The 15807-nt window shown below is 37.2% G+C and overlaps 1 protein-coding gene across 2 annotated transcripts in view; it reads left to right on the top strand.

The window, feature by feature from the left end:
- Nucleotides 1-15807, top strand: part of SLC1A3 (solute carrier family 1 member 3) — a 65422-nt gene that overhangs the window by 36672 nt on the left and 12943 nt on the right. For both annotated transcript variants that reach the window (XM_014875582.2, XM_088156635.1), the window contains exons 4-5: nucleotides 8301-8505; nucleotides 10168-10210. In XM_014875582.2, coding sequence (XP_014731068.1) covers nucleotides 8301-8505; nucleotides 10168-10210 — 248 coding nt within the window. The remainder of the gene's footprint in view (nucleotides 1-8300; nucleotides 8506-10167; nucleotides 10211-15807) is intronic.

Genomic DNA, 15807 nt, shown 5'->3' with positions numbered 1-15807 from the left:
AAATTCTTCCCTGTCCTCAGTGACTCATAGTGACAGAGAGAAGAATTTTAAAGGAAGAAACATAGAACAGTTGCTTTGGAAGGGGCCTTGAAGATCATCTAGTCCAACCCCTTGCAATTAGGTGGGACAGTTTCAGCTAGGTCAGGGTACTCAGAGCCATCTCCAGCCTGGCCTGGTCAGTTGCCATGGGTGGGCTGAGAGTGTTTCAACTCCCTTATTGTAAAAATGTTCTTCTTTATGTCCTACCTCAATCTACCCTTTTTAAAAACATTACCCCTTCTCCTGTAATAAGAGACCACTAAAAAGTCTGCCCCCATCTTTCTTACAGGCCTCCTTAATGCAGGTGCTGAAAGGTCTCCCCAGAGCCTTCTGCTCTCCTGATCAACCCCAACTTTCTCAGTTTGTCCTCAAATAAGAGGTGCTCTATCCCTCTGACGTCTTTGTGGCCCCTGAACCTGTTCTGACAGATCCACATCTTCCTTATGCTGGGAATCCAAGCGGTGGATGCAGTGCTCCACCCCCCATGCAGGTGGAGTCTCATGAGGGCAGAGTAGAGGCAGAAAAATCACCTCCTTCACCTGCTGGTTATGCTTCTTTTGCTGGCTCACCCACCAAGCCCTTCTGGGCTGCTCTGGGGCTGTTCATGCCCAGCCTGTGCTGGTACCAGGGGTTGATCTGGCCCAGGTGCAGCACCAGCACTTGGTCTGGTTAAACCTCACGATGTTCCCATGGGCCACTCCTCCAGCTTGTCCAGGTCCCTCTGGATGACATCTTGTTCCTCAGGGGTGTCAAACCACCTCACCTTGGTGTCATCTGCAAACCTGCTGAGGTTGCACTCAATCCCACTGTCTGGGATTAATGAAAATATCAAACAGTGCTGACACCAGCACAGACTCCTGAGGGACACCAACCTCACAGGTCTCCATCTGGACACTGAGCCATTGATCAATCAAATTGTTTTTACACTGAAATAGGAAAACTAAAAAGAGAGCAAGGCTGTAGAATACACAAATATGGAAATTGTTGGGATAAAAATTGCTAATGGTTTGTACCTCAAGCTCAGTAAGTTTTTAACCAATACTGTAGAATATATTTTCCTGCTGTATCAGAAAGCTAAATTTGATCACCCAAGAAATACTTTCAAGCGTGGATTACTGTCATATTTTTTATAACAATTAAAATGCACTGACACCAAAGAGTAAGTTTCATAAATTGCAACTATTTTACTGAAAGTGTTAATCAGTGATGAACCATGACAAAACAGTCTTTTATTATTCATGGTTTACTGAAAAGTAAAACTCACTGAGATTATCTTCCGTTTACATCACCCAGTGATGTTCAGACATTAGTGTGTCATGGTTTCACAAACATCCTCCTTCTAAGGAATAAACTGTGGCTAAAAAAGCAGGTGTTTGCTAGTTTCCTGCCCCAGACACTCTTTCCTTCTGCTTACCATATAAAAGTTCTGGTGTTCACGTGACACAATTCTGGGGTGATTCAAAATGACAAACTGTCAGAAAAAACCAACCCTGCAAAACCCACAGTTGATACTTTTCTGGCAAGGATGAGGCAGGACTGCGAAGCTGTGGGGCAAGGCTAGTAATTTAAGAGCCACTCTTAGCCACTTAATTGGCTCTTTGAATTGCATTGCTATATCCCAGCCATGGGTTTCATTAGTCAGCTTGGCTCAATCATGGTCACATAATTTTGGATCAAATACAGCTGCTAATTTTACTCTATTTGCCCACTGTTCTTAACAGAACTGGAAAAATTATATTATATCTAATTTTATTATCTAAAAATTCATATCTGAACAAAGATAAGTTAAATTGAGATTTGGGAGAAACTTGTCTCATCAGTTCATGTAAAAAGGCATACAGAGATATATTTCAGCCATATATTTTAAGTGGCTTCATTAGCTGTATTGATTTAATATTAATTAACTTCAGCTAGACATATAGTTATTTGAAAATGCTGCCTTTTATCTTCGCAATTTTATTATTTTAGTGTTACTATTATTAAAAATTGTAATCTAGAGGTTGATGAAATTTGTACCTGATCTGCAAAGTGCCTAAATGTCAAAACCTAAATTTAACAATTGTTTTCTGGACATTCTCACCACCACAGAGGACATGTTCAGCTGCTATTAGAATAAAGCTCTAGTGCTTAATCATGTTAATTAAACTTGGGCACTACCTCCACTGTCTTTACCTAACTATTGCCTTTCCTTACAAATTTTCTGTCAGCATATTTTACCGTGACCTTGCACAGTGTTATTCATTTCACAAATCCTCATCAACATACACAAAAGGGATTGTTCTCATGGTCTCACACTGAGAGTTTACTCATCACACAGTGCTTAGTGGATGTAGGGGGTGGGAGTAGCCCATTTGAGACTGCTTCATTAGGAGAGTGAAAGACAACCTTAAAGAAACAAAATTAGGGCAACACTCCTGAGTCAACAGTTGCCATTATTGCCTGCTCCACCATAGGAGTCCTTAATAAGCAATTGCAATTTCCTAATGAAGAGACCATAAAAAGTAAACAGGAAAATAATTAGGAATAAAAAGATGCTCTGTTCATAATGTTTTATATAAAACCTTAGCTCAAAACATTTAAAGGGAATTTATATAAAAATCTCACTTTGGCAAAGAAGTGCCAACAATTCAGCTCTAATATGCAGAATAAGGAAAGAATTCATCACGGTCATAGAAACCCTCTATTTTTTTTTTGTTCCAAGAAGTCAATATGTGTAAGGATAAGAATGGACAGTGTTCTATATACTCATTCAGAACTGCTTCACCATTTTATGCACTTGCATCAACACGTTGCTACATCTTGTCAGAATCCTGACCTGGAGGTGTTGGGTCCTGTGCCCAGAGATGGGAACCCCATGACAGTGAGTGCTCAGCCAAGAGCCCACACCTGGGCTCTGAGCACACAGTCCCTCCTCTGCTGAGCAGAATTGCCACTGTCCTGTGAGGAGCAGCTGAGGACTTTGGGCCTGTCCAGTTTGGAGAAGAGGAGGCTGAGAAGTGACCTCTCTGCTCTCTGCAGGAGAGGGCAATGCTGATCTCGCCTCACTGGATCAGTGGGAATGGTTCAAACTGCACCAGGGGATGCTCAGGCTGGACCTTAAGAAACATTTCTTTCCAGAGAGGGAGGTAGCACACTGGAAGAATCTTCCCAGAGTGCTGGCCAGTAACCCCTACCTGTCAATGTTGGAAAAGTCAGTGCCATTCATCACTTTAATTTTTGGTCAGTCCTGAAGTCTAGTTGGTCTAGATGGTCATTTCAGCCCCAGCTGAAATGTTCTATATTTAAAATATTTATCATTACGCATCAAAAGGGATTTTAAAGAAACAAAAATTTTAAAACACTGGGGGGAAAAGATTAAAACCACAAGAATTTCAGTGTAGGAAAGCAAACACACAAACTACTTAGTTTTTTCAAAAGCTTTTAAAGGGCAGCAAAACTTTCAGAAACAGGGATTTTCAATACGATAAGCAGAGGCTGAGCATTTAGCTGTTTTCAGACTGAAACTACCGGCATGCATAAATGTATATTCATGCACATCCCTACACCCAGTAGCAGTCTTGCTTGCTCTGAGGAAAGAAAATCACCCAAGGTATTAGAATCAATCCTACATGATGACTGTTTTACCTCAGAGGGTTGCTATTTACTTTGGAGTGTAAGAAAAGAGATCCTATTTTAAAACTCCATTTATGGGCTCTCATTTGTTAGTTAGTGATTAATTTTGGGGCCAGATATAAACCCAAGGATGCTTTGCTGACTAGGAGTTTACACACAGAAACAGGGCTTCAGGCATACCAGCTGCTGACCACTTACTGTTGTGGGAAAAAAGCATTTTGCATCTAATTGTGTAAATTGGATATTTCTTCTTTCTTAAAAAAAAAATAGAAAGAAAATAAAGAAAGAAAAGAAAAGAAAAGAAAAGAAAAGAAAAGAAAAGAAAAGAAAAGAAAAGAAAAGAAAAGAAAAGAAAAGAAAAGAAAAGAAAAGAAAAGAAAAGAAAAGAAAAGAAAAGAAAAGAAAAGAAAAGAAAAGAAAAGAAAAAAGACTATAGGTAGAAACTTTCAAGTGGCATAATAGGGAAAGTTAGGCATAAACTCAAATCTCAGACTGATATAGTTCATTGAGGACATTGGACTATTCTTCAAAAATCAGTTTATTCCATTGATTCTATTGTGCTAATTAAAGGGAGAAAGTATTCTGAAGCTATAGGACTTTTAGCATAGGTTGTACATTTCAGCTTTTAAAACAATTCCTTAGAATTTATTCTTGAACAAGCAGATTCAAAGCTGTTTGGTTTCTATAAAGAAAACATGCTTAGTGTATTTTATGCTTGATCTTCCAGGAGTACAGTATCATCCCTCTGCATTAGTGCACCCTGTTGTAATCCAAGATTACACACAGATTATGTGCAGCATGCTTTCAATATCTACAAAATTAAACATAGCAGCAACTCCGGATTTGGTAAATTCTAAAATTCTTTATAATATAAAATCATAAGAACAATACAAACAAATATAATTGACATAAAACTATTCATAATATTGTAGCTATTCATAATATAGTAGCTATTCATGACAATTCATAGAATCAATAGTTCACACCAATTTACAGAAGAGTGATCAAGTCAGGTGAGTAATCAAAACTATCAGATTAACAATTTAGAACAGTTAGAGTCGTCCTAAATCGATTTTTTCTCCTTCACTCTGCGTTTTTTCTCTCCTTTTCTCCTCTTGTAATTATATATTTACCTTCTCCTTGCCTTTCCTATATTCTAAAATATTTTCATTGCTTCTCAAACATCTTTATTGAAGAACAAAATAGTGCTTTGCTTTGTGACACTCTGGAGAACTCCTTCTCATGTCTTTATCTCATACACAGTGCTACTTCTCAAGAGAGGGGTAGGTGAAGGAAGACAGGCATGAAGGCTGGGGGGTTTTGCAGTTTTTACAGACTTCTGCAGACCCCTTTCTTTCTTTTCTTCCCTTCCCTCTCCCCAGCTTCCCCACCAGTACTTAAAAAATAATTCCCATTCGTGTTGTGTGAGCGCACACGCTGGGAGGAATGACAGGGGCTCTGCTCCAGATCGCCTTGACAACCCCAAGGCATCCCTGTGCCGGGGACTGGTGGCACAGCAGAGTTTCCCAGGCCCCCTGGGGAAGGGAGGAGAGGAAGAGAGGAGGCAGAGGTGCTGGAGCCAGCAGCGTGTGGAGGAGAGAGCAGCAGAGGGATGAAAGGGGCACATACATCTCCCCCGGGACAATGGGGGTTTTGCTGGCTGACTGTGAAAAGACACGCTGAGGACACAATGCTTTGTGACACATGAAAGCTCTGGGGACCTTTCCAGAGCCCCATTCAGCTCCAAGAAGTCTTGTCAACATCTTAAAATGCAAAGAAAACAACCCCTTTCATTTTCCCGTATTTTAAAAAACAGATTTTAAATATTATTTCGGAGAATTGTTGTTGCTGGTGTGCTGGAAACTTCTGCAGTTTGCTGAGTTCCCATTGACTGCAGAGGGAGGGGAGACTGCCCAGTAAGGTTTCTCAGAGGTGAGCACTTGCTTCCTCCCCATGCAGCTCCTGCTCACACTCAGGCCTGCCACCCCTCTGCTTTGAATGCCTTCTGCTGCATCTGCCCCCAGCACTTACAGCCCAACAAGAGAGGAATTGCTGTTCCCCATATCCGAGATGATAAATAAATCATATGATAGCAGGAGCTGGAGAGAGACTAAACAAGCTAAAATAGGGAGCCTTCAGTCCCAGCCAGAGTGCACCCCAGGAAACCAGGCTGGAAAGCAGCTTACAGAGAAGACTCTTGCTCCCTGACATACTTTCACCACTCTTTCACATGGTTCACCCCTAAATCAGCCCAAGAAAAAAGTAGGATCGAAAGATGTAATCCTTCAAAACAGCAATCTTTACTGGTAAGGTATGCCCTACACCGACTCCTGGTGATTTTTGGAGCATAAGAGGCTCAACCTACTGTAAAGGTGAAGTTAAAAAAAAATCAGGCTTGGTTAAAGCACAGGCAGGTGTGTCTGCAAATCCTCTAAGAATGACAGTGCTCAACCTCTGGTCCTGAATCTCTTATCTATAAGGGCAGGATAATGGGAAATGACTGATCCAAAATCTCTGCATTTCCAAACACTCCTACTAAACTGTACAGGTTAACGTTTTGTGCTCAGGTTGTAAAACAAGTTTCAAAGTGGTCTTATCCAAAATGAGAAATAGATAGACCATTGTTGCTATTTTAGAAAGAAAAAGTAAAAACAGGGGAAAAAAATGCAATTAAAATATTTTAAAAATAAAATTGACTGGACTAGTGTGCAAACATTAATTTTTCACTTAGTAAGTTGTATTTTATTTTAAATTTCATATTAATACTTTAAAAATAAAATTTGCTCTCTGTTAAAAATGCTGTGCAGTTTGATAGCAGATGTGAAAATCTCCAAAAATTATTAACTTTATTTCTGTATTGGCTTACAGCATTTTCATTATTACATATTTGCATTACTTGAGGACTCTAAAAAAAATTAATCTTCTACCCACAAATAAGCGGGTTACATGACTTCTCGTTTGTAAAGTTTAAAAAGCTATTTGTAACTTGCTAGTGTTTACCATTTTCCACACAGCATTTTAAATCATAAATGTAAACTTACCATGAACATAGTAATCCAGTTTTGTAGATGGAGAAGCTAAGTAGAGAAATGAAGGATCAAATGCTTCAAGTGTTGGATTTCCATGTTCAGTTTCTTTCTGTACCAGTAACACTTTGTTCTTCCACTACAATGGCACACACATAAACCGAGCAGTTCAGTGTGTGAATCTAGTGATGTCCCTTTGCAATTCCTTTTGTGGGTAAAATCTTACTGGCTCTAATGGTTTCTGCCAAAAGGGCAGAAAATGAAAAAAGCTGAACTGAAAGGGTAAGTATGAAGCATGTGCTTGGCTTTATACTTTGAAGATTTAATCAGAGCCTGGGACACATCCTTGATCTCAGCTACATCAGGGACTAGAGTGCTTTCACTGTAGCTTCAAAAAAAATGTATCTCCTCCTTTAGAAGACAGACAGAAGTCTTACATATCTACAGTAATTAAAAAAACATTTAGTTTTGCCGGGTCATGATTCGAATTTCCATATTATTTACATTCCTGCAGTCCTCTTACCTTATTTTAAATACTTTTGCCTGTGAGACGGACACCCAGAGCAGAAGTTGGTCAACTTTTTATATTTTATATGTTCAAAGGTGGCCTCCACATAAATATGTAGGCAGTCTTTGGAAGTATGGATTAGGCAATTTCATACAGGAGGAGATAATAATGCTGAAAGATCCTTTTCTAATCCCTTTTTTCATTCTGCACTTTGAAAGCCTTATTGCAACAAGAAGCATGAGCACTGCTTTGAGGTAGATAGCACAGCCCTCCAGATGGAATACAGGCAAATATCAAGGAGAAGGAGTGGTGGCACATTTTAAGGAGAAGAACTATCAGACTTATCTGCATCAGCTGGAAAAAGAAAGAGTATTTCTATTTCTGACAGCCCTCATGAGATATTGCTTCTCAGAGACTCAGAACTCTTTCCCTGGCAGAACTGCACCTTCTATTAAAAAGCACATTGCAGCCATTCATCAGTGCAATCTGATGGAAAAAAACACTCTGGAAGATGCTACAGGGAGCACCCTAATGTTCATAGTGGATCCAAATAAAGCCAAGAATTAGGTTTAATGTTGCAAGTTCTGCAAAGTTTACGAAAGGCTTATTCATGCAATGGTAAGGATTTTCTGGAACAAGTTAGTACCATTTAATCTGTTTAGAACTCTCTTAGTTTGGGACAGAGTTAATCTAAGGTTGCCCACTGGGGATTAAAGAAAACTCTTCATACATGTTAATTGTTGCAAACATCATCACCATTACTTCAGAGTACTCTCCTTTTCTATTTTACAATTACAAATTATGTGCAGCACATTTTTCAGATTATTAATCCTAAACCATGAATTGTCTCACTGGAATATAGGGAGTGCCACGCTGCATCAGACCAATAATCTTTACTTTTAATGAAGTAAAGCTGTTTTAATAGAAAATTATATAACTAGGGGTGGGATGGGAAGACACTGGCAGTATCTGCTGCAAAAGAGGGATGTCTTGCCTGGGGTAGCTTTAAGTGTGGTCATCGAAACTCTTCCCACAGAACTATTTTCATCATGCTTAGTTCATCCTCTTTATTCAAAACTGTATCAGGTGAATGTTGCTGTGCTTCAATTTACTAGGAATTGCTGCCCTGGATAGCAAAGCCTCAGGGAAGATGGGAGTCCGAGCTGTAGTCTACTACATGAGCACTACAATCATTGCTGTACTGATTGGCATAATCATTGTGGTCATCATCCACCCTGGGAAAGGTACGAAGGAAAACATGCACAGAGAAGGCAAAATTGTGCAAGTGACAGCAGCAGATGCCTTCCTTGATTTAATCAGGTATGGCGATGATATTGCACATTTTCTGTACCAATAGCTATGGCAGTAATCTTAGATTCACAGAGAACAAAAGTAGACAATTTTAAACAGCGACTGTATAAAGTTGCCAAATTTCTTTCCACTGTGTGATATCAATATCTCTAACCCTTACAATACTAAAAAGGGATGCATAGATTTATTTCCAAATCAAGATGTTGCAGGGAAAGAAACTGCTTTTAATACTAAAAGGAAGATTTTCTTTCTTTCTCTCTTTCTCTCTTTCTTTCTTTCTTTCTCTCTTTCTCTCTTTCTTTCTCTTTCTTTCTTTCTTTCTTTCTTTCTTTCTTTCTTTCTTTCTTTCTTTCTTTCTTTCTTTCTTTCTTTCTTTCTTTCTTTCTTTCTTTCTTTCTTTCTTTCTTTCTCTTTCCTTCTTTCTTTCCTTCTTTCTTTCCTACTTTCTTTCCTTCTTTCTTGCTTGCCTACTTTCTTGCTTGCTTTCTTCTTCTCCTTCTTCCTCTCTTTCTACTTCTCTCTCTGTTCTCTCTCTGCCCCTCTCCCTCTCTCAAAAGAAAGATCTCTATTCTGCTATCTGCATTGGTGTATTTTTCTCCTTCCCTAGCAGAAACCTTGTTACTAAATCCCTCCCCTTTTCTTCCAACTTGCAACAGTTATCTCACTTCACTTGAACTCCTGATTTAGTTATTTACTTTAATTTTGAATTGTAGCCACCAATCTGGGTGCATCTACTCAATTTATTCAATTATATGTATGGGAAATAACTTCCAGGAACAGGCAAGTAAATTGCTTGAAATAGAGGGCACAGACGTAAAATCTTGTTTTTTCCTTGCTCAGAGACTCTGCAGTACCTCTTTTACAGAGCTAATATGTCACAGATATATTCCAGGAAGTAGGGAAGCTGAGGTTTTGAACTCAGGAGCTTTTCCACAAGTAAAACCACCAAAATTTTGTGTTCCACTAACCCATTTGGAGAATCCGGAGACACGGAGAAAGGCCTCCAAGGATCACGCTGCCAGAAAGGGGGACTACAGAAACCTCCATGAAGAGGTTTGCACTCAGATTCCTCAAGATTTATTCAGTTAGGCTGCTTCTAAATCCCTCAGAAATGCAGAAAACAAAGGAAAGGAGAAACAAACCCCCATCTACAACAAATGTACACACACATGTATGTATTATTGTTATAGAATACTCAAACTTCAGAAAGATTTGGGGTGTAACCACAACAGGACTAAATCAAGTGATAAATGTCTTTAAGTACTAGGCTACATATATGCGAAAATTGTTTAAGAATTCAAAATACATTAAATGTCATTAAATTATTAATTAGTCTGGATTCATAATGCATTAATAAGTACAAAATTAAAAGTGACCCCATAGAGCTTTGTACATTCAGTAATTTAGCTAATATACTTCCCATAACCAGACCTGCTATACAATACTGAATATAGAGATTCCAATTGTAAAGAACTATCCAACCCTACATTTCATCCTGGTGAAGCTAACCGAGCCAATTCTACATGCAAAGCTCTACTCACTGCGTATGTAATCACATAATAGTCTTAGGATTCCTCAAAAATTAGCTGTTCAATTCTTTTTTTAGCTGTGCCCTTACTAAAGGAATTATTAGCATATTACTTCTCATGTTATTTTCTTTCTCTTTCACAGAAATATGTTCCCTCCAAATCTGGTGGAAGCTTGCTTTAAACAGGTAACAAATATTTTTTAAAATTCCAAATAAAGCATGAAGAAATAAGAAATAAAATGTAACCACATTTGCCTTAGGAATATAATGTTCTTGTAATTACAGCAGAAACATAACTTACATTTACTGCCAGATTTTGAAAAAACACCCCTGAACTAAACTAACCAGATCTGTGCTTTGTTTTCAGTCACATTGAGACAACAGTATTTGCTATAAGAAGTGAAGAAAACCCACATGGCTTGACAAATCAAAAAATTACTTTTTTCAAAATGTCAAATTCATAAGTTGACAGCAAGGTTCATTAAGGCGATTTCAGATTCTGCTTTTCTAAAACAGTGTTATGTTAAACTGGGAGATACTGAGATATTCACCATCTGTGCAAAGACTGGAAGATTTTCAAGGGAGTCATGTGACAAATATGCATATGTTCAAAACAGAGGAAAAAAATTTGTGGACATTAACAAGAAAAGCAAATGAAGAACTTACTGTCACCTACAGCAGAATTATTTAGGAGTGGTTTTTTATGTTGCTATTCAAAATCTTCAATCATTAGCTTGGTCTTAATCTTAGCAATTCTTTGGAGAAAATAATAATAACTAGTTACATTGTTTCTTTAAGAAGAAGGACATTAGTGATTCAGTGAAACCTAGAATGTGTCTTTCCATAATCTAATTGCTGCATATTGACCTCACAGACAGTCTTGAACTGATATTATTTACCAGTTACTGCTGTAGCAATAAAAAAAAAATAACTGAAATGTGGAGGTCAAGAAGAGCATAAAAGAGTATAAACTTTCAAAAATCCAGCTGACTTACATCTTGCAGAAGAATTGAAAAGAAATTGTAACATTATCTTTAGTTGTATAAACAGAAACCAAGAAAAAGTAGTCACTTTCTGCATTAAAGATTTCTAGATTAAAGATTAAAAAACCAACTAGACCCAGGTCCAAATGCCATGCCTCTGTCTTCAGCAAGGATGTTGATGAACTCAGTACAGCGATGCAAAAAAGCAGTATAGAAATGCAAAAGTTCTATATCTAAACTAGAAATAAATTCAAAGAATGTAATGTAATAAAGAACAGGAAATATATGATCTTTATCTCAAAATATTGAAATAATTAGGGCATAAAGTTATGAATGTTGCAGCAAGTATTTTTCATAAATCTCTGAAGCTTGGAAATTATTATCTAGAGCTCTTGAAAGCAACCAAAGTGTCTTCCAGATTGCAGTTTCAAAAATATTTGGGAAATTATTTAAGCAGATAGCAGGCCCTTAGTTTGATCTTGTTTATAGTGAAGGATATAAATGCCTTAAAGAAAAAGGTAGAGACCTCATAATAAACAAAAATGAAAAATATATAAAACGAATTAGAAAAACCACAGGCGTTTCTGAAACATAAATTGTACCATCGTTCTTCCATAATATTGCTCATTTCCTCCTTCTTTTTTTAAAATTTGTTGTTGTTATTGTTTGTTTTGTTTGGGGGGGTTTATTTCTTTATTTTAATTTTTTGGGAGGTTTTTTTGCCTTCTGAGAAAGAATAGAGTTTTTAAGATGACAAAAGTGAAATAGTTGAGCAGGGGACTGTAAGAATTTTAAAATTTGTGGAGATAGCAATGGCCGTTGCTGAAGGACTGGGAGTACCTCAGCTGATATTTTTATGAATGACATGCCATAAGATGCACCCAGTTAAATTTGCAGATGACAAAAAAGTCCAAGCACTTTGTGTTGAGATATCAAAACAAAATGACAACGAAGTTGATAAGACCAGGCACAACACAATTCTGTAAAGTCACAACAACAAAATTACTCAGCTCTTGCATATATTGGCATGTTTGGTTATCTTTTTCTTACCTCCCTAGCTCTTCAACACATGTGAAGTAAACATTTATGGGTTAACAGTAATTTCTGCCTTGACATAGCAAATTATCATCAAAAAGATCAAAAATGTTCACTTCACCTCTAGGATATATGTTAAGTGACGAAACACCAAGGCATGAAATAAAGCCAGATAATATGTGAGCATATTCAGTTTTCTTCATTCAATCTTCGTTCATGCAAAGTAAACGCCATGAAGAGAGGAGTTGTTGGAATTATCAAATGAACACAGCGTGTAAAGCAAAAAAATACTGACTGAGAAACTATTCAAGTCCAAAATATAAATAGTGGGAAGAGAGCTAAATAATGTAAAAACATTAAAAAAAAGAAGTGCAAACCACTATTACCGAGTTCAAATTGTAAGTTTGTAACATTTTAAATCCTACAAAACTTAAAGTTGAATTCCTGAAAACACCTTTATTTAGGAAGTATTGGAACACTTCAGGAGTTTTCCAATACAGTTAAAAATATTATTTTGATAGTATTCTACTGCAACAGAAAACTTGGCTCAGTAGCTAGCAATTCTAAAGCTATATTCTTAATTAAAGATGTCCTGTAGATTATGTTAACATTTAAGAATCTTGTATTTCTCGTCTGCTTTAAAGCTTAAGGGGCTTCTAAAAAACAATATAGAAAAAGAGGACATATTTAGTGAAAGTTTTTACTGACTTTCAGCAGCAACTGAAAGCACCAGGATTTACTGAAGTAACAGGATTTTTAATTTGTCATATTGTTACTTCTTGAACTTCGTACCAAACCCTAGATTTTTACACAAGTTATTTTGTTGTAGTATATTCCTTCAAAAAATATCTTCGCTTACATGTAATATTCTTAAGTATCCAGACGATTTTGTACATCTGAACCAACAATTTTCTTTTCAAAAGTTTCCATCCATTATTTCTTATGTTTCTCAGAAGATTTATGAAAAGGAATGATCCATCTGGCACAGATCTGTTTCTTTAACACCGTGTTTGATGGTCTAAACACGAAACACAGAACTTTCTCATAGCTGTCCACTCAACAGTGTAATAGCAACCCACAGCTTTACACACCTGGAAATCATCACTGGAATATGCACTGCACATTTAAATCACATCATTGGGTAGATCAGATGTGCACATCATGTCTTACAGCATCCTTAGCAAGTTTCTTTCCTTGTTTGTATGGAAGCCACAGGAAGGTGTGAAATGAAATAGAGAATATAACCAGCGTGGGGGAGATTTCAAGTGGAGTTGGCAATGCTTTTATATGGTTCCTGCTGGGAGACAAACAGTCTTGGAGGGAGACTGGAACCTTAGGATTTATCTAGGAAATACCTTCCTAAATTTTTTACTGTTCCTCTTTCAGTTGTCTGGTCCTTTGGATTCCCTTTCCTTTTTCTTCCCAACAAGATTGTGAGGCAAAGCTGCTTCGCCTTTCTTTTACTTCTCCTCATCTTCCTTCTTTGCACATTTGCTTTCCCAGATATTTCCCTTTTCCACTTGACTGACATGAATTTTAAAATATGATGGAGAGTGCTTTGGTTCCCCCAGGATCCTGGGATGCATTTTTTCATGTCCCATATACCTCCATTCAGGTTCATTAGGTGATTCCAAACCTTTGCTTAAAGTGGGAGGGACTATGCTCCTCCAAATTCCACCTGGAGATTCAGGGACTTGAGAGATAAGGAGAGATAAGCCAGACAATGGAGACTGAGACAAAGAACTCATTGAGTACCTCAGCCTTCTCTGGCTGATTGTTAAACAGCGGATTATTACTCTAAATAACATCTTTTCTGGTTGTTTCCATATGAGATGTCACAACATTCACTATGCACGGATCACATGAGGCTTTTGTGATTTTTAGGAGTAACAAGAGAATCTGAATAGGTTGACTGAAGGTAAATATTAATTTTAAATTAAATTGCTCTGTTCAAAATTTTGTCTATGTCTCTGCATACACCCCCAGTTTAGGATATTTAAAGAAATCTTTGGGTTTATCTTTCAGCTCTGGCCACCATCTCTTTATTCTCTTTCTTTGTTAAATTAAAAAATGCTGTCTAGCCTGGGGCTGAGCAGAAGTGAGCAGTCTGTTAAGCAGATACTGCTTCTTAGCTGCTTGTTCTTCATGCTGTGCTTTGGAGGTCTATCAAAGGCTAGAAGCAACACAAGCAAACTTGCAAAATCAAGAGAAACAGGATCAATCTAAAAATTTGGGGAGGGTCATTCTGGTGTGAATAGATAGAATTTGATGCCAGCTGAAGCTTAAAGAACTGCATCTGATAAGTGCATTTCTTCTGGGATATTTTTAATTGCATATTCTTTCCTGAACTTGTCATTATCAAGGGAATTGCAAGTGTTAATCACACATCCAGAAATGAATACTATCCAATATATGGAGCCTATTCCTCATGATAATTTGGGCTAGTACTAAGAGACATATTATGACTTGTGTCATCAGCTCTTACCAGAAAATTTAGAATGTTTTCACACATATCCGTATGGAAAGCAAAGGAAAAAAAATCAAGAAGATGGAACATCTCTGTCTTCTTTTAATTTTTTAGGATTGCATTTAAGTAAACCTCTTGCTTTTAAAATCATTACTCACCAAATGCTGCATCACCATACAGTGACAGTACTAACAACTATCTTAGAGTAAATTATAACAGTGAACTATGAATTTTCAGAATAGTTACCATTGCAATTACCTTTTCTGCAAGTTAAACCCCTGGGATGTGCAGCTGCCAGGTTATAAAGTTGATTCTTCAGAAGTCCTTCAATATATCCAGGTCAAATGACTGGGTATCTTGTACCACTGATAAAACCAAAATAATAGTCAAAGTGTAAACAACTGATTCATTGCAGTATTCAATAAAAAACTGACAATGTCTATTTCATAGTGAGCTAAGTTAATTAAAATTAACTTTCCAGTTGTTCATTAAAACCATGTCTTGTTAAAAAAGTCCAGAAAATGCATTATTTTTCCATTTTATTTGCAGATGTGATTGTTCATAGAAAGCTGTTCAAATTAACACATTCAAATAACATTTTATCTTGCTCCTCAATTGTTTTCTGTACATGAACTTAAGGAAAAAAATACAAGTATTTTGCATCTAAAATTTTACCGGGAAAAATACCTCTTCCTGGAGGTGTAACAAAATTATATCCTCAGAAATATATTATAGGACTTCACTGATGTTACCTAGCCCATCGCATATTATCAGTGTATAGACCTCTGGTCTCTCTTCTTAAGCCTATAATGGGTGGTTTTATTTTGCCTAATTTCTTCTCTTTCTGAAAGTTGCAAAGGAACAAGAATCAGCAGAATCACAATGTGAAATTAAACTGCCAGTTTGAGCTACATTAAAAGCTGATAACTCTGATTGTCACTGAGATAGAAATCTGCTGAAAATAGGAATGTCATAAAAGCTCAAAAATTATCTCTTACCACCAGTTACTCTGCAGAGCAGTAATAGTTAACCCTGCTATTAACTCATTTATTTCAAAACAGCTTCTAACATTCTGAAGGTGGTCCTTCATACTGTCACTTTCTGTAAGCAGTTGGCTTTTCTCACCATTTCACACACAGAAAATATGTTTTGTGGAGGTCAAGCAATCTTGTGTTTTGCCTTTAATGTCATTTGAAGAAGCAACAGTAGGAATAAAACTCAACTAACAACCTACACTTTTTTCCTCAGCAGATATATCTGGTTTCCCTTGATTAATTTTGCTTCACCAGGAAACTTCT

Source organism: Sturnus vulgaris, chromosome Z (assembly GCF_052056855.1).
Source record: "Sturnus vulgaris isolate bStuVul1 chromosome Z, bStuVul1.hap1, whole genome shotgun sequence".
Classification (NCBI taxonomy): Eukaryota; Metazoa; Chordata; class Aves; order Passeriformes; family Sturnidae; genus Sturnus; species Sturnus vulgaris.
Note: the sequence above shows the minus strand (reverse complement) of the source record. Positions and strands in the feature narration are given on the sequence as shown.